Genomic DNA, 23,016 nt, shown 5'->3' with positions numbered 1-23,016 from the left:
TGTACTGGGCTTGCAGCTTCTTTATTATGGTAAATGGACAAGGGCAGCCAGGGCAGACTTTAAACTCTTTCCCCTGGTGGTCCCAGGCTGGGTTTCAGCGCAGGAGCTGATGGGTGTTCAGAAGGGCCGGGCTGGGCAAAGACTCTCCATAGCCATCCAGGAGTTTGGCTTACTCAATTATCTTCATATGCATCTTTTTAAAAAGTTGGACGAAAAGTGTGGACTTAGAAGGACCATTGAATACCTGTCACTCAAACTGCCCTCACATGATCCTTCCAGTGCCAGGCTGTATTTGCTGGCCAGAGATGCCCAGGGCCAGAGGCTCCCCAGCCTGGCTCTGCCACAAGGAGAGCAGCCCCTGCACCCAGCGCAGCTCGGGCCTCCCTGACGCCAAAGAAGACTCTGAAATGATACGTTTGTTCTGCCTTTACTGCTGCATTTTTTTTAAAAAAAGGAATTGCTACACTAGAATGAATGGATTATGAGTAAATAAAAAGAAGCTGTCAGTCTCTTTGAAGGTTGTGCTTAAAGGGACTTGCCAAGTCAGGACAGAGAGTGACAAGATAGAGACCCTGGTGTTTTGCATGCTCAGCTCGGTTCTTCCGCTTCATCTGCACCGCACTAAAGGTTGTGTTGAGGCATTGAATCGCAAAAAAAGTGGCACGCAAAATAAAAGGTGCCACATCACAATGATTGCAGTGTTTTAACTGCGAGTGCCACACTGTCCAATCCAACAGAAACGCAGGTCTACACAGCCGAAGAAAACAGTACAATACCTCCATAACTTATAATTAAGTTGAAGTCGGCCAAACATTTGACTTTCTAATGAGTGTAATGAGATTACATGCCTGATGGAAGCATTTGTGCAAAAGCAACTTTCGTGTTTAATGAGGCCCTAATAAAGGACAAAATCGAATTATTTTCTCTAGTTCTGAAATTCTGTCTCCAGTGTGAAACCTTCTTTTAGGAGGGGTGGAGGGAGAGGGCGAAAAGGCTTAAAAGGGGTGAGAGGGTCCACGGCCAAGGGGCTCCCGGGAGCCTTGCGACCCAGAATCTCCGCGTGTCTGGCCAGGCCGCGCTGCGGGGTCGGGCTCGCGGCCTCGCTTTAATTGCTCTTGGACAAGGTCCATGGCACTCGCGGCGCGCGGGGAACCCCTCGGTGGATCTGAAACTAGGTTAAAGCAATTAGCATGCTGCCAACATATTGTCCTGCGGCAGGGCCGTGAGTAGTAGAGGCTATCCGCAATTGTACCTTCGCCCACCAGGCAATTGTACCTCCGCTGCGGCCCGCGGAGCCACACCCCGCCTTGGCCAGGCCTGCGCCGCGCGCGGCTACGGTGCCACGCCAAGGAGCGCGTCTCCAGTCCGCGCTCGCGCCAACGCCATCTGCGCGCGCGCCAGGCCTCAGGGCCCAGTGCCGCGCTCCCCGGCTCTGGCGGGCAGGGGCGGACGCCCCGGGAGCCCAGGAGGCGCTCTTGGCCACAAAGGAGGCAAATCCAAGCCTGGACTCCCAGGCTTTCTGGCTAAGCGACCTCGGCCGCGCCCTCGCTCTTCTCCTCTTCGCTAGGGGCGACCCTACGCCCCCTGCCTCAGGCTCGCCTTCTCCCCAGTTTGCTGGCCCAGGAGGGCCAAGTTCTGTTGAAGGCAAAACGAACTCAGTTTTAGAAGTAAGCCTGTTGCGAAGGTGGCAGGGGTAGCGGGCGGCTTTTTCCTACCTTACCTAAAAGACCCTGGATTTTGTTGAGTGGCCTCCATGTGGTCTCTAGGCTTTGGCACCACGGTAGCCTGTCCCATCTCCTTTGTGAGGAGTAAGCCTGAGTTCCAGGTACCTGATGCTGTTGCTGCCGAAGAGGTTGGTCACACGGCAGCTCAAGAGTAGCCCCTTTCCCAGCCAGTGGAAGCAGACAGGCCCATTCCCTTAGCCCACTAGCTCCCTGCTCCCACAGTACACCGCGCGCTCACTTTTATACACCAGGAATAGACAACGTAGGGGTGACCTTGGGTAAATCAAATGTCGTCTCTGAGCCTTAGCTTTCCCATCTGCAAAATGGGAACAATAAATACTCCAGGATGTATTTGTATAGGGTGTTTGGAAGCTGGGCTAAAAATACAGACAAAAGTTGCTATGTAGGGCAGGCGACCTAGATGAAGTGCTGTCATAGAAAGTTAAGATCTAATCCTCTAACCTACCCACCTTTAGGCTAAATCTGAAATGTAGTTTCTTACTAGAGAGCTACACTTTGAGTCTCTGGTTTGGTTAATTTTTACTAAGTTAATTATTTTTAAAGATTATCTATCAAATCATGTACTCAAAAACCTTCAGGAAAAGGTGTAAATGCATTTATTGACAACGCTTAGAAATAAACCATATCTGGCAATAAATAAGCAGGACGTTTTCTGGCCAGAGTTCTCCCAACAACACAGAGTTCAGGAAAATCATAGGCTATTGCATATTTTCAGAAAATCAAGATAAATTATATAAATTATATATTTAAAAAGAAATCATCTATTTCATCAACTCAACAGAATAAATAGATAAATAATAAAGTTGATTGCCATTAGAAAAATTTGATTCTTAAATTACATTTACATTATAGATATTTACATGTACAATATGCACAGAGACATAATCAGATCCTCAGCCGAGTCTGGGACTTCTCAGGACACAAACTCAAATGGTGGTTCGTTTTCTATGTTGTTGAAGGAAGATTTGCTGTTGAGTTTTCTGGGGTCCTCTGGGGTCCAGACTTTGGCTGTTCGGATAATATTTTGTTCCTTGAGTTGTTTTTCATCAGTCCATGACAGAGAGTGTCCTGCTAGGGGAGGGAGGCCATAATCAGGGTCGCTGGGGGATGGGGACCCTGGACAGGTAAGAAGAGAAAACAGACTGTGAATATCCAACCACATTCCCATTGGTCCCATCAGGTCCTTTAGGACCCTTTCCTGGGCACCTCAACTGAGCAGGTGTCCTTCGGTTATACTGGAACCACCCTCTTCCACCACACTTCAAGCCCCCACCGTCCCCTCCCAGGAATCCGAGGAGCTGCAAGTCTGGCCGGCACGCGCGCCCTTGAGAGCCGCGGTCGACGTGGCAGAAAAAAAAACCAAAAACCGAGAAACGTGAGCTCGCATTCAAGTTTGCCCGTGCCCACCGACAATCCGTCGGTCGTCTGTCTGCTTGGCAGTCAGCTCCCCCAGCCCCTCCGGAGCCTTCGAGTGCCCGACCCCTTCTCCCTGAGCTGGGGAGCGGAAGCACTTACGGGTGCCCCGATGGCAGATGATGACCTTCTGGGCCTGGCTGCCCGGGCTGTCCCCGCCCAGGCGCCCGCCGCCGCCCGGCCCCCCACAGCCGCCCGCGCCACCGCCGCGCAAGGGCAGGTCGGCCTGCACGAGCTCGCTGAGGAAGTTGATGTAGCCGATGGCCAGGCGCAGCGTGTCCACCTTGGAGAGGCGCTTCTCGTAGGGCAGCGTGGGGATGTGCGAGCGCAGCCCTTCGAAGGCGTCGTTGATGGACTGCATGCGCCGCCGTTCGCGCACGTTGGCCGCCTGCCGCAGCTGCTGCAGCTCCGCCTCGGAGCGCACCCGCCGACGCCGCCGCGCCGCCGCTCCGCTCAGGCCGCGCAGCCGCGCTCCGGAAGACAGTACTGCCGCCCCGGCGCACGGGTAGGCCAGGCACGAGGGCGGCGAGCCGGGCGAGTAAGGGAAGCCGCCTGGGGGCGCCCCCGTCTCGCAGCAGTAGCCGCCGCCGCCGCCGTCTGGCTCACTGGGGCCCCCCGAGGACGGCGGGGCGAGCGCTAGCGGGGCGGCCGGGGGCGCGGGCTGCAGCAGCAGGCACGCCCCGTCGCGGTAGCAGTACTCGTGGAGCTGGTGGCTAAGGAACTCCACCTCGGCCTGCTCGTCCGCCAGCAGCTCATCGCCGTCCTCCAGGGGGTCCCGTGAAGACTGGTCGGTGAAGAAGTCGTCCTCGTCGAAGTACGGAGAAGGAAAGGCGTCTAGGCCCCCAGGGAAGTGCTCCAACAGCACCGCGTCCATTCTTGCCGCCGCAGTGGGCAGCGGGACTGCCAGGCTGTGCGTGTTCTTGGTAAGTTTCGGTGGCCCGTCCGGGCCCCTCCCTCCCGGGGCCCTGGCTGGGGGCAGCTAGGCAGCCGCTGGGCTACCCGCCCCCGGGCTTCCCTGGAGTGCCCGCGGCCGCTGCGCTCTGGCCCGCGCCCGCGCTGCGCTGGGGAGGGCTGTGGAGGACTTGCTGGAGCTGAGGGCCGGCACGCGAGGATTCTTATAACAACATCCACAGGCGCGTGCCAGGGACCCACCGCGCCAGCCAATCAGAGCGCGGTGTGCCGGCGGCGAGGGGGCCCGGAGGCTCGGCGGTGGGCGGGGGTGGGGGGCGTTTTGCTCCCTTTGGAAGTTCCTGGGGCGAGGAAAAGGCGGGGTCGCGCGGCCCGGGGCTCCTCGCACCGCTTTCCTCCCTCTCCTCTGCCTCCGCATACTGGATTCTGTACCTGCCCCGCGCGCGGCTCCAGGGGCACCTGCGTCCCGCGTTGCTCGCTGGCTACCCGCGCTCGCGCTGAGCCGGGTCCTTCTGCCCTGGGGCTGGGGCAGCCGCGCGCCGCGTCTACACGCGGCCAGAGAAGTTCCCAGGGGTGCGCGCCGGTGGCCCAGACGGCGAGAGCGGAGGCCGCGCGGCGATCGTCCTCCTCCGCGGCAGCCTGGGCAATCTAAGGGTACTGCCCTCAGAGGCCAGGTGGGTGCTTTCCGCTACCCCCTTATCCGAGGTGCGCGGGGTTCCGGCCTGGGTTCCGCTGGGGTCTTCTATCCCATCTCTGGACTTTTCAAGGGCTTTTGCACAGTTTGCAGAGTATATGCGGGTGTCCTTGGAAGGTGATCCGCGCCCACTCCCAAGGCGTTCCAGACGCAGCACGGGGGCTGGGAGCGCACCTGTGGGACGCCGCTCCGGAGCCTGGCTCTGGTGCCTGGTGCGGGTCCCCAGCGACATCGGCTCAGTGGCAGCCTCCCCTGCCCTCCCCGGCCCGGAGAAAGGAATGGGGAGACGGGAGGGGCTGCCTCCGAGAGCGGCTCAGCGGGGCGCGTTTCTTCTGAGAGCAAATCTAGACCCTAGGGATTCTGAGCAATAAACCGGATACAAAAGGAGTCAATTGAATCGTCTGCTCCGGCGCAGTCCGGAGGGAGGGCATTGAAGTTAAAGGGCAGATTGTGAATGGTTTTCAAAGCCCGAGTCTCTCACCTTTCCGACTGGCCACCGGGACCATCCCTGAATGACTTGTTTTTTTCTTTCTCGACCTTTCTTTTCTGAAAAAAAAAACAAAACACAAAACGTATGCAGCTCTGCCCCAAGACAGACTTTATCACAGACTGCGATGCAACGTGAATTCCTCTTTTTAAGAGCAACAAAGAAACACTTTCAAGGTCTGGGCAATTCCGGTTAAAAGCCAGGCTGCAGCTTCCACCCCGGGAGAGTTCAGAAGCGCAGCCATCCTGCGTATTCTCTCTGCAGAGGACTGAAAGAAGTCGTCCTCCTGGGCCGCTTCCTTTTTCAGGCACTTGTCTCACTAGAGGCTTCTGTTGGGTATTCAGACGCCTCTCAAATTCCAAGTCATGCCTCTTCAGATTAGTGATTTAAATACGCTTCTTGGTTTTAGACATTGCACTGTAATTAACTGAATTGAGACCAAAGAGTTAAACCAAAAGATATATAAGGTTAGAAGGCCAGAGATTGTCTTACCTTGAACTGCCAACAACCCCAAACAATTTTAACCCAAGGATTGACTGATTTTCAGTAGTTTTTTCCTGTGTTGGTTTCTCAGTCTTCATAGTGAAGGAGTCGTTCACTATTTGCATATGCTTAAAGGCAAATATGGACAGGTTCCCGGTGATAGAGCCTGAGCTGTGATTCTCTGCAATTAGATTTCTCTTTCTGACCACAAAGGAAGGGAAGGTGTGTGTGTGTGTGTGTGTGTGTGTGTGTGTGTGTGTGTGTGTATCAAGGCCAGAGATCTAGCCAGCTAGTGGTGTGCACCCTCCCCTTCCTCACGTAGACAAACTAAGTGGAAACATGCCCGTGCCCATGGGTCAATGTGAAGACATGCAAGAGTAACAAATTACCCAGCTTCAAAGCCTTATGGGAAATATTGACAACTATCCACTGAAGAGAATACTAGAATTGAGCCTACAAAGTCTCTTTTCAAGAGGCTGAAAGACTTTCTCTGGTGGCTCTCTAGACTGGTGGCTCTTGAGAAACTGTGTGTCATGGACATGTGGGTAGGTGGAGGACTGGGAGTCAGGGGAGTGAGTGTGAATATGTGGGTCTTTTTTTTTCTTTTTTTGGGGGGGTGGGGGTTGGGGGATAAAGGCTCGCTCTGTCGCCCAAGTTGGAGTGCAGTGGCACGATCTCGGCTCCTGGCAACCTCCACCCCCCACGTTCAAGCGATTCTCCTGCCTTGGCCTCCCGAGTAGCTGGGATTACAGGTGCCTGCCACTACGCCTGGCTAATTTTTGTATTTTTAGTAGAGACGGGGTTTCACCACGTTGGCCAGGCTGGTCTGGAACTCCTGACCTCGAGTGATCCACCCACCTTGGCCTCCCAAAGTGCTGGGATTACAGGCATGAGCCACCGTGCCCGGCTATATATGGGTATCTTTTTATTCAATATGATTTTAGCAATCCACTTCCACAGAAAATCATCTGACATTTTTGATGAGTTTGTGGAAGAGTTACAGAGAAATTCACGTTGAGCACCCAGTGAGCTCATGGGAAATTCACTGCTGGTAGGAAGCTTATTGTCTTATGTAGGGGGCAGAACTAGCATGCAGGCTCTGGGTGGCTCCTAGGGGTGCATGAATGAGCATGGGGTAGGAGGAACAGAAAACGTACTCACTTGTTTCAGACATAGCCCTTCCTACCCTTCTTCCTCCTCCTCCCTCCACTGCCCTGGAAGTTTTTAGAGAATTGCTAGCTGTGTGCATACTGGCCTTGTTGAGAATCTAGGACAAGGCCTACAGACAGTGACACTGTGTCACACACACACACACACACACAGGCTTTAAGTAAGACATGATCATTCTCTTATAAAAAGAAGAAAGACTTCTCTGCTAATAAAGGAAATTTTCTCTGGGTCACTGGGGGTCACGACCATGTGGATGGCTGCCCTCTGCCACTGGAAGCAACAGGTTGGATGAGAAGACTGAGCCTTATCTTGCCAGGCTAGAGGCCCCCGCTCTCATTCCAGTCATGCCCTCCGCACCCCTGGATCCTCTGGGCAGTTGGGGAGCCTGGAAAGGGGCTTGGTCACAAGGCCCCAGGAGTCTCAGAGAGAGAGAAAGAGAGAGAGAGAGAGAGCGAGCTCAGGCTGCTTCTTGCCACACCCTAACCTTCTAAAGAGCTCTGCCTCATTATAGAACCGTATCTCATCCCTGGTGGTGGGCAGCAGAAGGAGCACTTGGTTCTTTCTAGAGCCAATCCCTGGTGAGACCTCAAGACTTTTTCAAGTCTTTCATCAGGGGCTCAGTGCCACCCTGTTGCCTTGGGCCTGGCAGATTCCCAGGCTTCCTTCTGGCTGCTAGTAGGTCTTGTCCCATCTCCTAGGTTCTCAGCTGCAGGAGAACCTTCTGGCCAGGGCCATTGATGTTGAGCCTTGGTCTCATCTCTTCTGTCTCTGCCTCTCTCGTTATTTTTAGAGACAGGTGTCACTCTGTCACCCCGGCGGGAGTGCAGCAGTTCAATCACAGCTCACTGCAGCCCTGAACTCCTGGGCTTAAGGGATCCTCCTGCCTCAGCCCCCTGAGTAGCTGGGACCTCAGGTATGAGCCACCATGCCACCATGCCATGCTGCGCTCTCTTATGCTTTCTCTCTCTCTCTTTCTCTTCCAGCTATCTCTCCCCCTCAGGAGTCTTGGGGACTTGAATATTTATTCATTTCTTTCCCATCAAACGTTTCCAGAGTCTTTTCCCAGCTTCTAGGAACAATGACTAGAGGGTTAGAGCCCAGGTCCCTGGCCTTGTCCAGGATGAACTTGGGGCAGAGGCCACTCATGAAGAATGGCACCTCCCGGCTCTCCATCGTCAGCTTCCCCATGGAACATTCTCATAGTGCATGATGCTGGGTGTGTATCCTTCCTGCAGGAACCTCACCCTGCAGAAACCAGGATGCAGCTGTCTCACCCACAGTATCCCACACACCTCCTTAGTGTCTGAAAGCAGGTACTTGTGGATGTGGCTCGCAGTCTGCTCCTACCTTGAGAAAGGGTCCATGTTAATTCCTCATGGCCCAAACTGTTCCCTCCCCCGTCTCAGAAATGCAGTGGTGATGGCAGGTGGGTGGTTTCTCCTCTCCTCTGTCCCTGTCACCACTCCTTACCTGAGATATCTTTCTTCTCCCCACTTGAGTGGCCAGGTACCCTCATTGGTCCACCCTTTATCCCTGTACTCCTAGGAAAAGATTTGGAAAATACACTCACAAGGTTCATGCTGAAAGGCCTCTGAGGCCCAGAGACGTTCCGTGGCTTCCCTAAGGTCACACAGAAAATTAATGTCAATTTTTTTTTAAATATAGATTTTTCAAAAATAGAGACAAGGTCTACCTGTATTGCCCAGGCTGGCCTCTAACTCCTGGCCTCAAGCGATTCTCCCACCTCAGCTTCCCAAAGTGCTAGAATTACAGGCATGGGTCACCATAAACAGCCAAATTAACGCCAGTCTTATCCATCTCAGCCCAGTACTGGCTCCACTGGCTGCTGAGAACAGATTCCTGCCCTGCTTCCCTCACACTTCAAAGGCATATTTGTACTTACGTGCAATATTGTCTAGGCTGGTCTTGAAATCCTGGCTTCAAGATATCCTCCCACCTTGGCCTCCCAAAGTCCTGGGATTACAGATGTGAGCCACTTTGCCCAGCCCCCCTTTTTCTGAAGAAGTTGTTGAATGTAGTTGCTTTAATATGATTTTCACATGCATTAGCTTATTAGCTCCTAATACAGAACTGTGAGATGAACTGGGCAGGTATTTTACTAAATTTTTATTTTTATTTCTTTTTTTGAGACAGGGTCTCACTGTGTCACCCAGGCTGGAGTGCAGTGGTGTGATCATAGCCCGCTGTGGCCTCTACCTCCTGGGCTCCAGGGATCCTCCCCATTCAGCCTCCCTCGTAGCTAGGACTACAGGTGCACACCACCATGCCCAGCTTGGGCAGATTGCTTTTTGTCATTCACAGGTGGAAACAGATTTAGAAGGGCTAACTGGCTTGGAGTGACATGCTGGCACTATGGAGTGGACATGGAGCCACAAGTGGAAATAAGTGGGTTTCTAGCACAAGGGAGTGGGGATCTTAGCATCACGTGCGAGGGTTTCCTATGAGACGTTCTCCACTCAGTGGCTGCTCAGCCTAAAAACAATACATAAATAAAGCCGGGCTGTCTCCCACTGAGAATGAGGGTAGGAGGCGCGTATCTGTGGCAAAATACAAAGAAGACCCACAGGCTGAATGCCCAGCACCATTCCTTCTTGCCTTTGCATTTCTCCTTGTTAAACATTAACCTTTAAAGTGAGAAACACCTAAATGCTGATATAATTATCCAAATAAGCGTTTTCTGTCATGCCAGGGTTTATTTGATGAATAGCAAAGCTTCTGAGCTTTGTCCTTCACTTTTGTTATTCGGCAAGGTGTTTGAACTTTAGTCATGTAAACACTGCAACTTTAGTCATGTAAACACTGCAAGTCCTTATTACCGGATGTCTGTATCTTGGCCTCCAAAGTGAGCAGTGGAAAGAACAACAATGAATTTAATAGAAACAAGAACTTTTTTCTCTGTTTCTTGTCAAAGCTATACATATTTTCTGTCTTCGTGTCCATTGGTAGGGCCTTAAATGAACTATGGTGCATCTGTATAATGGAATATCCAGCAGCCACAAAAAAGAATGAGTTTTTTTTTTAATTTGGTGATATGAAATATCTCTAAGATGTATTGTTAAGTGAAAGAAGCAAGAGTGACTAGTATGTTCCTTCTTGCATTTAACAAAGAAGACAGGGAATATGTGTAAGCGTGTTTGTGTAGGCATCAAATATCTCTAGATGGGCTGGGTGCAGTGGCTCATGCCTGTAATCCCAGCACTTTGGGAGGCCGAGGCAGGTGAATCACCTGAGGTCAGAAGTTCGAGACCAGCCTTGCCAACATGGTGAAACTCCATGTCTACTAAAAACTCTTCATCTGCTGGGTTAATCTGTGCTTGAAGAAACATATGCCAGGGAAGTGGAGGTTGCAGTGAGCTGAGATTGCACCACTGCATTCCAGCCTGTGCAACAGAGTGAGATTCTGTCTCAAAAACAAAACAAAACAAAACTCTAAATGGATACTCAAAAAACTGATGCGATTATTGCATCAAGAAAGGAACTGAGTGGTTAGTGGATAGAATTATTGTTGTATACTCCTTTGTATCTTTTGATTTTTAAAATATGTGAACATATATGCAGGATTTTAAAAATTTTAAAATATTTTTAATTTTTATGGATACATAATAATTGTACATATTTATGGAGCACATGTGATATTTTGATACCAGCATATAAAGTGCAATTATCAAATCAAGTTAATTGGGGGGATTCATCACCTCAATTATCACTTCTTCATATTGGGAGCATTCCAATTTTTCTCTTCTAGCTATTTTGAAGATAAACCTGCTTGAGTTTGAACTTGGCTGACTTTCACATTTAGTGGGTTCATGGTGAGGCCTCAGTAATATAGGTTAATTGACTAACCGAGTGGATAAGGTAGGCTTCACCACAGCAGCTTTTAGACAGTACCGACTTCTGGGGGGGTATGTATTTCCTGTTTTAAAAATATTTTTTCTTTGTGTATTGTATTTATTTTGAACATTCTTTTTTGAAAAAAATTTATTTCAATAGCTTTTGAGGTACAAGTGGTTTCTGGTTACATGGATGAATTGTGTAGTGCTGAATCCTGAGATTTTAGTGCACCTGTAGCCCAAGTAGTGTACGTTGCACCTAATACGTAGCTTTTCATCCCTAGCCTCCCTCCCACCACCCCACTTCTGAGTCTCCAAAGTCCATTATATCACTCTGTATGCCTTTATGCAGGAAATTTTTTAAAAGTTAATGAACATATTTTTTTAAGAAAAATTTTGGGGTTTATTATCTCTTTATATAAGCCCTGGAGGAGCCCTCTGGAGATCTGGATCATAGCTTGTGCCATTTTAAAATATCAGCAAGAACTAGGTGGTAGGTGGGAACAAGGGCTTGCAGGGGCTGCCAAGTAACCTTGGTGACTCCCTTCCATAATAATCTAAAATGGATGGCATTGGATGAAATGCTATTTCCTGTATGAAGTCAATATCGAATAAAGTTTAGAGAGATTCAACAATGTAAAACACATTTAAAATTACTAAATACTCATGAAAACCACCACATTTTCTGCATTCTCTTCAACTGCACAACCTACAGGTGACTATTAACATTTTGGTCTATTTTCTTCCATGTATTTCTAGTTCTATATCTTAGTTTTCACTGGACAGCATCTCATAATTTCCCCATCTCTTTACTGGCAGGCTTTAATGGTGGCATGATTGTTCGTCACATGGCTTTACTGTTGGGTAATTTCATGTTCATTGAGCACCACTCACTCCATCTGAGAACTCACAGTTCAGTTCATGCTTTCTGTATCTCTTTGACTGCCTTTGGATTCTATTTGTGGTCTGACTTTATTCTCTGCTTGGTAAGCCATTACTTTCATTCCCTCCAAATTTTTCTACCTCTTATCAGTAACACTTTTCACTCATATCAGGGGTTCTGAAGATGTTAGTGTACTGCAGTGGCATTATCGCTCTTGTTCCCTTAAAATTCTGTCTAGAGCAAAAAACTCTTCATCTGCTGGGTTAATCTGTGCTTGGAGAAACATATGCCAGACCACACCTGGTTGAAGCACAAAAGTGCCCAATATTAGCCAAGAAACTAGGTTTTTGGGAAAACTGCCTAAAAACTCAAGTATACGGTTTTTCTGCTTATGCTTTTCAAGAAATAGGCAGCTGCATGTCCCTAGCCATGCCTCTGCTCCTGCATATGCAAAAACAAATTATCCTAATATTACCTCATTGGGTTATTGTGAGGATTAAGTGAGTTAACAGATATAAAGCACATCAACAGTGCCAGGCACATAGTAGTAGTTGCTTAATAAGTTATTTAGTAGTAGGTGCTCAATACATGATGGAATGGATATGTGTTAAGTCATCATGAGAAGTAGGAGCCTGCTTAATCACACAGGAGTCATTCTTGGTGTTGGCCACCCCATCCTAACTCCTAGATTCATAGTGAACAGTATCAACGACTATATCAACAAATACTGAGTTTAATTCACCATCCATACTGGAAGATGCAGCACAACTCTATTTAGCTCTTCTCACGACTTTTGGAGCAGTCAGGATTAGATCTAGTTACAGATTTTTGCTAATGCCCCTGGCTTTAAAGTGGGGGCCAGAAAAGTAGTTCATTGGCCAGGCATGATGGCTTATGCCTGTTATCCCAGCACTTTGGGAGGCTGAGGTGGGAGGATCACTTAAGCCCAGGAGTTGCCTTGGCAACATAGTGAGACTCCATCTCTACAAAAATTAAAAAAGTTAACTGGGCATGGTGGCACATGCCTGTGGTCCCAGCTACTCAGGAGGCTGAAGTAGGAGGATGGCTTGAGCCCAGGAAGTTAAGGCTGCAGTGAGCTGTGAATGCACCACTGCACTCCAGCATGGGTAACAAAGTGAGATTCTGTCTCTAAAACAAAAAAGGAAAGAAAGAAAAAAGAAAAGTAGTTCACTTACACAGTCTAGTCCTCTAAGAGAATTATCTGTGCTGAGGCAGAGCAAGGTGCTCAGGGTGGTGGGGGGTGGGTGTTCCCACAGGCCAATGCTTTTCATTTCTCCTCTGCAGTGTCCCTCTCCACATCACAGGTAGACTGACTCCAAGGCTCTGAGTGTAGGAGTCCAGGAGGAGACAGCTTCCCCCTCTAACTCCCTCACTCTCCCCAGCCCTGCAGAGAAGCCAAGGGTGTTTATTTCACTTCTTATCTGAAGGATAAGCCAGGCTTGTTATGGGACACAGTTGCCTCACAATCTGCTCACTCCTCTGTAACCAGTGAATCGTATTTATAGCCATTTCTCTCTTCATAACGAGGGGACTCTCCATTACTGGGATTGAGTTTCCTGGCGGGACCTATCGTTGGACTTCTCATTTCCATGGGCCTCTGATTTTTCTGGATCCATATTTCTTCAATGAAAGCTCCACAGTTTTATTACAACAATTTTTTAATTTTGTGACATCATTTAGATGATAATCTTAAAAAATAATGACAATGAAGTATGGGCGTCTGTTGGAACATCTAGATGAGCACTGTAGGACTTGGTCCAACCACGGGACATGGGACCCGAATCTGGGCTTCCATTCGTGTTTAAGATTAGGGGGTGCCAATCAGGCAACTTTAATTACTGCAGGCCAAAGAAAACACACAGAGATTGTGCTTGTGCCTAGAAAAGATGAAATAGCCACACAACAAGCTAGACAGACAAAGCTATCATGGTAGTTTAATTAAACTGGGGTAGAACTATCCCATGGCACACAGTGAACTGATACCATGTTAGCTTTGTAGGTGGCATATGTGACTACAACAGAGTCATATTATCTATCATATTAAATGCTGGTTAATTTGAATTTTGTTGCTTTATAGAATTTTTTCATTTTAAATTTTGTTTGGCTTTGTAGTTATCCAAGAGCAGCACATAGAAAGAGTTTATTCTAATGGTCTGAGTTTTTGTAAATTACTAATTAATTTATTAATATGAAATTAATTATTGTAATAATTAAAATAATTAAATTACTAAATTATTAATATGAAATTACTTAAGTACATTACGTATTACTTAAGTACATTACTTAAGTAATTTCATATTAATAATTTAATTAGTAATTTAAGTACATTACTTAAGTAATTTCACATGAATAATAATTGAATGTAACACTGAGAGCCCATAAATGTTTTTATTTGTTGCTGTTTTGTTTTCTATGAATGTGTAAATTTCTTTTTGTTCATGTTGAAAAATGTACCCAAAGTATTACTACAGTCTTATTTGTGTACAATTTAAGTAATCTCTATGGAGATTTTATACAAATACATATATATGTGTATGTGTACGAAAATATACACACCTGTACACATATGAATATATACTCATATTAAAGTCATGATTGAGAAATACTGTTCCGGATGATTACCAAATACAGATATTTGGCTTCAGGAGGTAGATAGCAGAGAGGAAAGAGGACATGGAAAGAAAGTAAAAAGGAAGTGAAGTAAAATAAGAGGGAGAAGATGCAAAAGGAAGAGTTGGAAAGGCAAGAAACACATATGAAAGGGCAGAGAATGGAAAAGCATGGACATTTGACCCACATGATCTGAATTCAGATCAAAATATCTGCTCAGATGTCCTTATAGTCATTTGTTCCTGGATCTTGCTTAGATTTAGTTTCACTGGCTAGTGAAAGGGGAAGAAATAACAATGTCTACCTGAAGGATTGTTGTGGAAAGTAAAGCAAATGATTTATGTAAAGCATCTGATACACAGCAGGCATTCAATCAATGCCAGTTCCCATCTTGCTTCCCCTACACTCAGTGGCTAATCAATAGGTTTTTTTTTTTTTTATCAAATGTCTATAAAGTACAGAAGAAAAAAGAAAAGAAAAAGGCATGCATGAGAAGTGATATTACAGGGGTTCAAAGAAGAACTGGAGGGTTCTCTTCCACTGGTATCTTTCACCTTGAGCCTTCATTATATCAACTTAAAAGTTCTTTTTTTGACTATACACCTTGCATTATTTTGGATAAGTGTTCTGCCTTCTGTAACAAATGTCTAAAGATAACGGTGATTAAAATATAACATTTATGTCTCTCTCATGTAATAGTTTAGCATAGGCAATCCAAAGTTTATATGATGACTACACGGGTTGGAGGTCCAGCTTCCTTGCAGCTTGTTGCTCTGAAACATGCTCCTGAAACATGGCTTCCATCCCTGAATTTTAAGTAGCTACTCCTACTCCTACCATTGTATCTACATCCCAGCCAGCAAGAAAAAGGAAAGGACATACTTTCCTTCTTTCCTTTTAAGAACATGACCTGAAGGTTGCTTACATCGAGGCTGGTCACGTCAATTGGCCTGAGCTATCACATGGCCACATCTAGCTGCAAGGGACGCAGACAAACAGTCTTGAGGTTGTTAGGCATGTTTCTTTATATATATATATATATAATATATATTTTATTATACTTTAAGTTCTAGGGTACATGTGCACAACATGCAGGTTTGTTACATATGTATACATGTGCCATGTTGGTGTGTTGCACCCATTAACTCGTCATTTACATTAGGTATATCTCCTAATGCTATCCCTCCCCCCTCCCCCCTCCCCCCACCCCACAACAGGCCCCGGTGTGTGATGTTTCCCTTCCTGTGTCCAAGTGTTCTCATTGTTCAGTTCCCACCTATGAGTGAGAACATGTGGTGTTTGGTTTTTTGTCCTTGTGATAGTTTGCTGAGAATGATGGTTTCCAGCTTCATCCATGTCCCTACAAAGGACATGAACTCATCATTTTTTATGGCTGCATAGTATTCCATGGTGTATATGTGCCACATTTTCTTAATCCAGTCTATCATTGTTGGACATTTGGATTGGTTCTAAGTCTTTGCTATTGTGAGTAGTGCTGCAGTAAACATACGTGTGCATGTGTCTTTATAGCAGCATGATTTATATTCCTTTGGGTATATACCCAGCATGTTTCTAGTTAAAACTTGGAATGTCATCAAAGAAAGAGAGAAAAGTAGTGTGTATTGGGGAGATGGAGATTAGCTGTGCCCAACGCACCTTATCATTACCAGTTTTGAGTATGACCTCTTGAGAATATATGTACATTTATAAATTTTAAGTTCACACAAATAGGACTGTAGTAATACATTGGGTACATTTTTCAACATGCACAAAAAGAAATTTTAAGAAGGTGAGTAAAGATTTAACTTCTAAAATTCTTCCTGCACCTCAACAGAACATCTTATTTGCTTTGGAAACTACTACTCTATATAATGCTGAACAATCACTTAAGTTTGTTTTCTTTCTGCTTGGTTTTCAGACAGGGTCTCACTCTGTCTCCCAGGCTGGAGTGCAGTGGCACAATCATGACGTACTGCCTCCTCCACCTCCTGGGCTCAAGCCATCCTCCCACCTCAGCCTCCCAAGTAGCTGGGACTACAGGCATGTGTACCACACCCGACTAATTTTTGTAGAGATGGGGTTTCACCATGTTGTCCAGACTGGTCTCAAACTCCTGGGCTCAAGTGATCCACCCACCCTGTACTCCCAAAGTGCTGGCAATACAGGCATGAACCACCACATCTGACTACTTAGGTATTTTTTAAGCTGAATAATCTTGTTGTTTTTCATAATTATATATGAAGCTATAAACACAGAAATACTGAGAAAATGTCAAATCACGCTGTTTTAGTTTATTGCTTTAAGGAATGTGTTTTGAGCATCAACCACGTTCAGGTGACTGTGTTATATATGTGGAAATACGGAGATGAATATGTGCAGTCTCTGCCCCTTAGCATGTTCTTGGTGTAGTAAAGAGAGGAGTGAGTAATTATGATCCAGTTCAGTGAGGGCTATATTGAGGTATAAGTCGGTATAAGAATGAGGGGACAGAGAGAGCTTCAAAAAAGGAACAATGTTGGCCAGGAGCGGTGGCTCACACTTGTAATCCCAACACTTTGGGAAGCTGAGGCAGGCAGAAAGGTCGGGAGTTCGAGACCAGCCTGGCCAACATGGTGAAACCTAATCTCTACGAAAAATACAAAAATTAGCTGGGCGTGGTGGCGTGTGCCTATAATCCCAGCTACTCAGGAGGCTGAGGCAGGGGAATTGCTTGAACCCGGGAGGGGAAAGTTGCAGTTAGCTCAGATTGTGCTACTGCACTTCAGCCTGGGCAACAGAGCAAGACTCTATCTCGGGGGGTTAAAAAAAAAAAAAAAAAAAAAAGGAACAATGTTGAGCTAAGCCAGTCCTGAGGAAATGTGACCACAAGACGAGGGGCAGAAATGTGCTTCTGGGAGGTTGAACATATTTACAACAGCCTAGAGCTGTGAATAGCTCATGGATATCCCCAGCAAATCCATGGGATGTTAGGGGCTCAGCCCCAAGCGCAGCCTGGGTTCTGCACCTTCCAGTGTGCCTTTTTGCAAGCTACTTTCTTAGTCCCGCCTCCACACCCCAGCCCCATCCCAGGCATGGAGTGGCCTCATGGTGAACACATGGATGCCCCACCAAGACCTATGTCTTCAAAGAATGCCCAGTGCTCCAAATTATCCTTTTTGCCCTCTTTAGAAGCCAATTACTTCAGGGCCATTGGTCTCAGCTAGAGGCCATAAAGGAAAACATCTGCTCCCCTAAGGTATGAGCAACACAGAGCAACCACATCATTCCCTCCCCAGCATTTGATTAGGGTTCTTGAAAGGTAATGCTGTAAATCACAGGAAGGGATTTTTTGAATCTGGCATTTGAGCCTTAGTGCAGTCATTTGAAGGCATTTCGGGGGTATACAGAGATTTCCTCGTGTCCACTGAATCTCACTTTTATTTAGTCTTTGCCAGCCCTAGAAACAAGATTTCCCTGTGTGCACCCCATGGTAGAATGTCTTTCTGTATCCTTACCCACTCCTGATCCTGGCCTTTTTTCTTTTTCAGAAGCTTGTTATCTACTACACCTGAGTACAAACCCATTGTAGAAATCCAAGATGGTGCTAGGAATATATGCAGAGACTCCTAAAAATGTCCCAGATGGAACCAAAGCTGAGAATGCATCATCTGTTATATAATATTTCCCTGCTCAAATTTAAAATGATGTGAGGGATTTATGTTGTCATTGGCCTTGGAGGTCTCCAGGACTTAGTACATTTCTTTTTCAGCTAGACAAGTTTGAGCAGAGAAGAAAGGAAGGTACAGATAGATGATTTTATACTTTCTGGATGCTTTACAACAAAAAAATTAACCAGAAAAGCTTCCACCATACCTAGGTTGTGGGAGCCAGTAGAGCAAACCACAGATACCCTCTAGTTCTTCCAGGCAGAAGATAGCTTACACTTCTCTACCCTCTTCAAGGTGAAATGTGGCCATATGACATGCTCAGTGAATGAAAGATGTGTGAAAATGACATGGTACCTCTGGGAGGACATTTTAAGAGCCAGTGCACAGTTTATCTCTTTTGCCTCCATATTCTGTAATGATTGTGGACGTACACCTTGGGGCAGGACATCTGTCAGCTGGGGACCTGGAGTGACTCTGATGAACATAGGTCCCCTGCAAACCTTCATAGAACGGGTAATCTGGACCAGAAATAAACTTTCGTTGTGTGAAGCTGCTGAGATTTGGGGGTTGCTACTGCAGCAAAACCTAGCCCACCTGACATACCTAGGTTGGTGCATGTAGCATTCTGCACCTAGTGTCATTGCATAGACACTCAGTACCTTTGTAGGTTTGTTTACAATCTTTTGGTTTTAAGTAATGAAAGCCAATTTGAACTAAGTTAAACATTAAAAGGGGGATACATCATGGGATACAGAGCATCTCCTAGAATCTGATAGCAGGAATGTAGTGAGGCCTCAGGAGGCAGCAGTGCCAAGTGTTGTAGAAACTGAAGATTCTCCCCTGATAGCTATTTTCTCCTTCCTTTTGTAATGGCGCTCCAGGATTTTAGCTGGGCACATAGCTACCCAGAATAAAAACTACATTTCCTGCTCACCATGGCAGCTCTGTGTGGCTATGAAACTAATTTCTAATTAATGGGTTGTGACCAGTAATGAGGCCCAGCTTTGGGACTCAATCTTTGAAGGAGAAAGACATGTCCTATATTGTCACTTCCCCTCTTTCCACTGGTTGGAATGCTGAGTCAACGGGAGGAGTGGGAGCAGCCACTATGAACCATGAGTTGAAAGCTACATGTTGAGGATAGATGAGCAAATACACAAAAGGAACTGAAGTCCCCCACATCATTTAGAGCCCATACCAAGCCTGGAATACCTACCCAGCTTTGTTTTGTCTCTATGAGAAATAAATAAACTTGTATCTCCTATTTGTAAACTTTTTACAATAGAGCAGCTAAACTTGTACACTAGTCAACACATCATGATCTAGAAAGATGCCTGGACATTGTCTCCGTCTTTCCTGTGCTGCTTTCTCTTTCCTTCTGCACGTCTTCATCCTTTTCATTTTCTATGGATCAGCTTTCTCTGATTTCAAGTTATTTCACAGTAAACGTGGCTGCCTCACAGAAGCACTATGTTCATGTATGTAACACACATTTATTAAGCCCCTGTTGTGTGCTGGGAAGTGTGCTTGTAATATCTCTTCTATTTACTGTTCTGTCTGTTGCTAGCGTTAAACACTAGCAACAGAACAGTAGGTAGAACATATCCTTTTTTTCCATGGGGCATATGGAGGAGCGAAAATGAGGAGTAGAGGTAGACAGTAACATGAAACAGAATGATCATCATGAAATTTGAAGAAATAAAAAAGTTTATTTAAAAAAGGATTTTCTTAAGGATGAAGTAAAGAGGGATGGTGAGGATGGAAATGTAGATAGGATCTAGATCCAAGAAGACCTTGTAAACTGTGTTATGGAGATGGGCATCATATAGATAGTCATTTCCAGACTGGATAAACCTTACAGGGGTATAGGAAGAAACTGTCAGAACTATCATCTATATTTTTATCTTTTTTTAGAAAAATTGTGTGTCTTATGCATTCTTTATAATATATATAACTGATTTGTATAGCAGCACATGTTTATAACTTACATATAATGAGTTTGGGAATAGAAAGCCAACAAATGGTTTTACCTAGGGGGATAGCATGATCCAGTTTACCAATTACAAAGGGTGCTTGGGGCTGCGGTGTGGAGAATGGATGGAAGCAAGGCAGGACTACAGGCAGGGAGACTCAGCAGAAGGCTGTGGCAGCAGAACAGCTGGGATATTGTGAAGGACTGAACTGGGTGGTGACTGGGCAGATTGGAGAGAGATTTTGGAAAGAGAATTACTAGGACTTCTGAACTTATTGAATGTGGGACTTGGAAAAAGAGAGAAGGAAAGGATGATACTAAGGATTCTGCTTTTGCCATCAGGATGAATGGTGGGCCTGTTACTGCAATTTTAGGCAAACTAGGGTCTGTAAATTGGCCCTAAATTGGGGGACATGGAAATTGCTGGTAAAAATGATTAAAAACAGTTTCAATGTGAGATTGGGGTGCAAAGTGATGAAGACTGAATAAAGGCAATGAACTTGATTGAGACACCTATCTGGAGGAACTTATTAAGAAGTAGGGTTGTGAATGTGATAAAAGAAAGGTCAGGGGTGATTTTTCCGTTATTTTTGCAGCTGGGAAAGACTTTCACCCTGTGAGGAATCTATTTTCTCCCCTTTATTCTCCTTGCAAACAGTCCTTTTCAGACACACACCCATCTTCCATATCCTTGGCCAACTTCCTTATTCCTGGGCCAACTTCTGTATTACTTTAAGAAAATCATTTTCTTTTATCTGGTCAAAAACGAATCCTAATAATTGATGACACATGTAAAAGTAATGACGGTGGTGGCCTTGCATTAAGGGAAAGGAAATTTGCAGCTAATATTAGACAAGACAGACAAGCTCTAAAACCTTTTGAAGTTCCCTTTAGACACACCCAACATTTCTGTCTCCATCTTTTCTTCGAGTTGGCCTTATTATTAAACATGACTTGTTCTTTTTAAAATTGTCTTAATACTATAGCTGTATTTCTTGTGCTATTTTTCTTTTTCAGTATTTTCGCCGTGTGAAGGCTTTTCGGGGCTTACCTAGGGAGTAAACTCCATTCACAATTTCCTCCCTAAGGAAAAAAAGCATTTCAAGGTTTTGCTTTAGAAGCCAGCTTGAGGGGGTGGGGGTAGGGGGCTAAATTTCTTGGTTTGTCAGGCGTTCGGGGGCACAGACGGGTACAGGAGTGACCCACTAAAGGCATAGCTGTTGGTGCAGCCCAAAGAAGCTAACGTACCTTCCGTGGTTTCTTCTGGGCAGGGAGTGACTTTGGCGTTGGGAGAGGTCAGTGAGGAGGAGGCCACACTGCTGTTTAACCAGGAACAGCTGCCAAATGCGCCTGGGCTCAGGCCCTTCTTTGTACAGGAAGATAGACAAGGAGAGGGCAGGCCTACCTGGGAAGTTCAAGTTAAATCCTGGCAGGCTTCTGGAGGCCCAAGCAGCCCCGGCACAGCGCTTGCCTCCCCGGAGAGGTTCAAGCCTCCTGTGACCTCCTGCTGCCGTTAGTCTTGAAACCAAACCGAGACTGGGCAGCCAGGCCCCTGCAGCTTTTTCTGTCCCGGCCCCTAAAACCTCCGTCTGCACCCCACCCCTGGCTGACTGCTGTGGCTGCAGAGGAGCAAGAGCGAAACCGCGCGAGTGGCAGGAGCAGGCCAGGCCGGAGGCCCCTCCCCGGCCCCCTCTCCGGCGGCCTGCCCTCCCCCTCCCCAGGGTTTGTATAGCAGACACCTGCAGCACGGGCGGCCGCCTGGGTTCCCGACACAAGGCGCTGGTACCTGAGCCCTTGACTGGTAATGCACCATAAACGGCTCCTTTCAGGCCCTTTCAGAGCGGGAGCGCGGAGGTCACCGTGTCTACAAACCCCTCTGTGTCCGCCACGTCTCCTGGGCCCTGGGCGCTCGGGCCTCCAGCCGCAGAGCACGCCTGCCCGTGGGAATCCCAACACTTGTGCTCCGAGAGGCCGGCGGGGCGGGGGCGGGGGCGGGGGAGTGGGACCACCCGGCCCTCCCCCAGCCCGGACTCCCCCGCCCTCCCCGCCGCTCGTTCACAGAGCGCAGCGAGTGGAACGAATTGGGTGCGCCGTCCTCAGACGCTGGCGGAAATCAAATGATAAGGCGAGGTGGGACACCCGCTCTCCGCCCCGCGGCCGACGCCCACCCCACGGCAAAGGTATCACGCGGTGTCCCGCCTCGCGGCGACGCGAGCGGCGGGATGACTCGGCCTGGGCCCTGGCGCAGCCGAAGGCCCGGCTCGCTGGGGCGCGAAACCAGCTCGGCGCGCACAGCCCTCCGAGTGCCAGGTTGGATTGGGTGCGGTTGTACCTGTGGAGCGGGTGGCCCGGTGACTGCGACCCGGGCCAGTGCTGTCAGCAGATGTGCACGTCCTGGGCGGGGGCTGGCGGCCGAGTGTCACTAGTAGGGGCGGCGGCGAGGCAGCCATTCGCCGCCTTCCAAGCCCGGCGGTGCGCGCAGGGCTTGGAGCACTTGGTGCTCAGACGCGAATGCGCATAAAGAGAAAAGTGTTTCCAATGTTTCCCCAAGATGGGGAACAGGGAAGAAGGACAAGTATCATGCAAGACCTCCACTGCCACCTGTCTTTTGCCGACCATGCTGCCTTCTTTCCCGCTGGCCTAGCTCTGAGCACTGAAAGGCGGGGAGAGGGCGCTGGCCCTAGAGCCAGCCGCACTCGGGGACCGCAGGCGGCGCTGGCTTGGGCCACCCAAGCCTGGCAGATGAGCCTTCGGCCTGCGGGGGACCGGGCCGGAGGCCAGGGGGACGGCAGTGTCGCCGGAGGGAGCGCGCAGCCCAAGGCCGTTGCTCCGGCCCCGCGCGCCCCCTCCCGGGTCTGCAGGGAACCCGGGTTACCTGGGGAGCCGGGCTTTGTCGGCCACGCTGGCTCTCCGCGGCCCCAGAACTAATTAAACGCCTCTTTTGGCCAAGGGAAGCCTTGCGCCGGACGGGGGTGGGGGCGTGTGGGGGCGGCATGTGGGCACGGGAATAATCAGCCCCATTCTTGCGCTTCTACAGAACCCGCGGCGCAGCGAGAAGTGAACAGCGGCCGCCTGAATGGCGGTTTCAAAAGGCGACACCTGCAAGCGCGGCCGGTTGTGAATTGAATTGA

At 47.9% G+C, this 23,016-nt stretch overlaps 2 protein-coding genes across 9 annotated transcripts; one reads left to right on the top strand and one right to left on the bottom strand.

The window, feature by feature from the left end:
- Positions 1 to 2,318: 2,318 nt before the first annotated feature.
- Positions 2,319 to 22,879, bottom strand: PTF1A (pancreas associated transcription factor 1a). Of its 8 annotated transcripts, XM_063611086.1 has the most exons (5): positions 22,218 to 22,879; positions 21,134 to 21,290; positions 5,243 to 5,307; positions 3,261 to 5,121; positions 2,319 to 2,861 (listed from the first exon to the last, which is right to left on the bottom strand). In XM_063611086.1, exons 4-5 carry the CDS (start codon positions 4,030 to 4,032, stop codon positions 2,659 to 2,661), a joined length of 975 nt encoding a protein of 324 aa, XP_063467156.1. In that variant the 5' UTR covers positions 4,033 to 5,121; positions 5,243 to 5,307; positions 21,134 to 21,290; positions 22,218 to 22,879; the 3' UTR covers positions 2,319 to 2,658. The 8 variants fall into 8 exon arrangements, with proteins under 8 accessions (XP_063467156.1, XP_063467155.1, XP_063467150.1 ...); XM_063611085.1 differs by lacking the exon at positions 21,134 to 21,290; XM_063611080.1 differs by lacking the exon at positions 21,134 to 21,290 and having other exon boundaries at positions 3,261 to 5,675.
- Positions 21,690 to 23,016, top strand: LOC134731620 (uncharacterized protein DKFZp434B061-like). The gene is made up of 2 exons (XM_063611087.1): positions 21,690 to 22,195; positions 22,923 to 23,016. Exons 1-2 carry the CDS (start codon positions 21,690 to 21,692, stop codon positions 23,014 to 23,016), a joined length of 600 nt encoding a protein of 199 aa, XP_063467157.1.

The sequence above is a fragment of the Symphalangus syndactylus genome, chromosome 10, assembly GCF_028878055.3.
Source record: "Symphalangus syndactylus isolate Jambi chromosome 10, NHGRI_mSymSyn1-v2.1_pri, whole genome shotgun sequence".
NCBI classification, from domain to species: domain Eukaryota; kingdom Metazoa; phylum Chordata; class Mammalia; order Primates; family Hylobatidae; genus Symphalangus; species Symphalangus syndactylus.
This window is presented reverse-complemented; position numbering and strand designations above follow the sequence as displayed.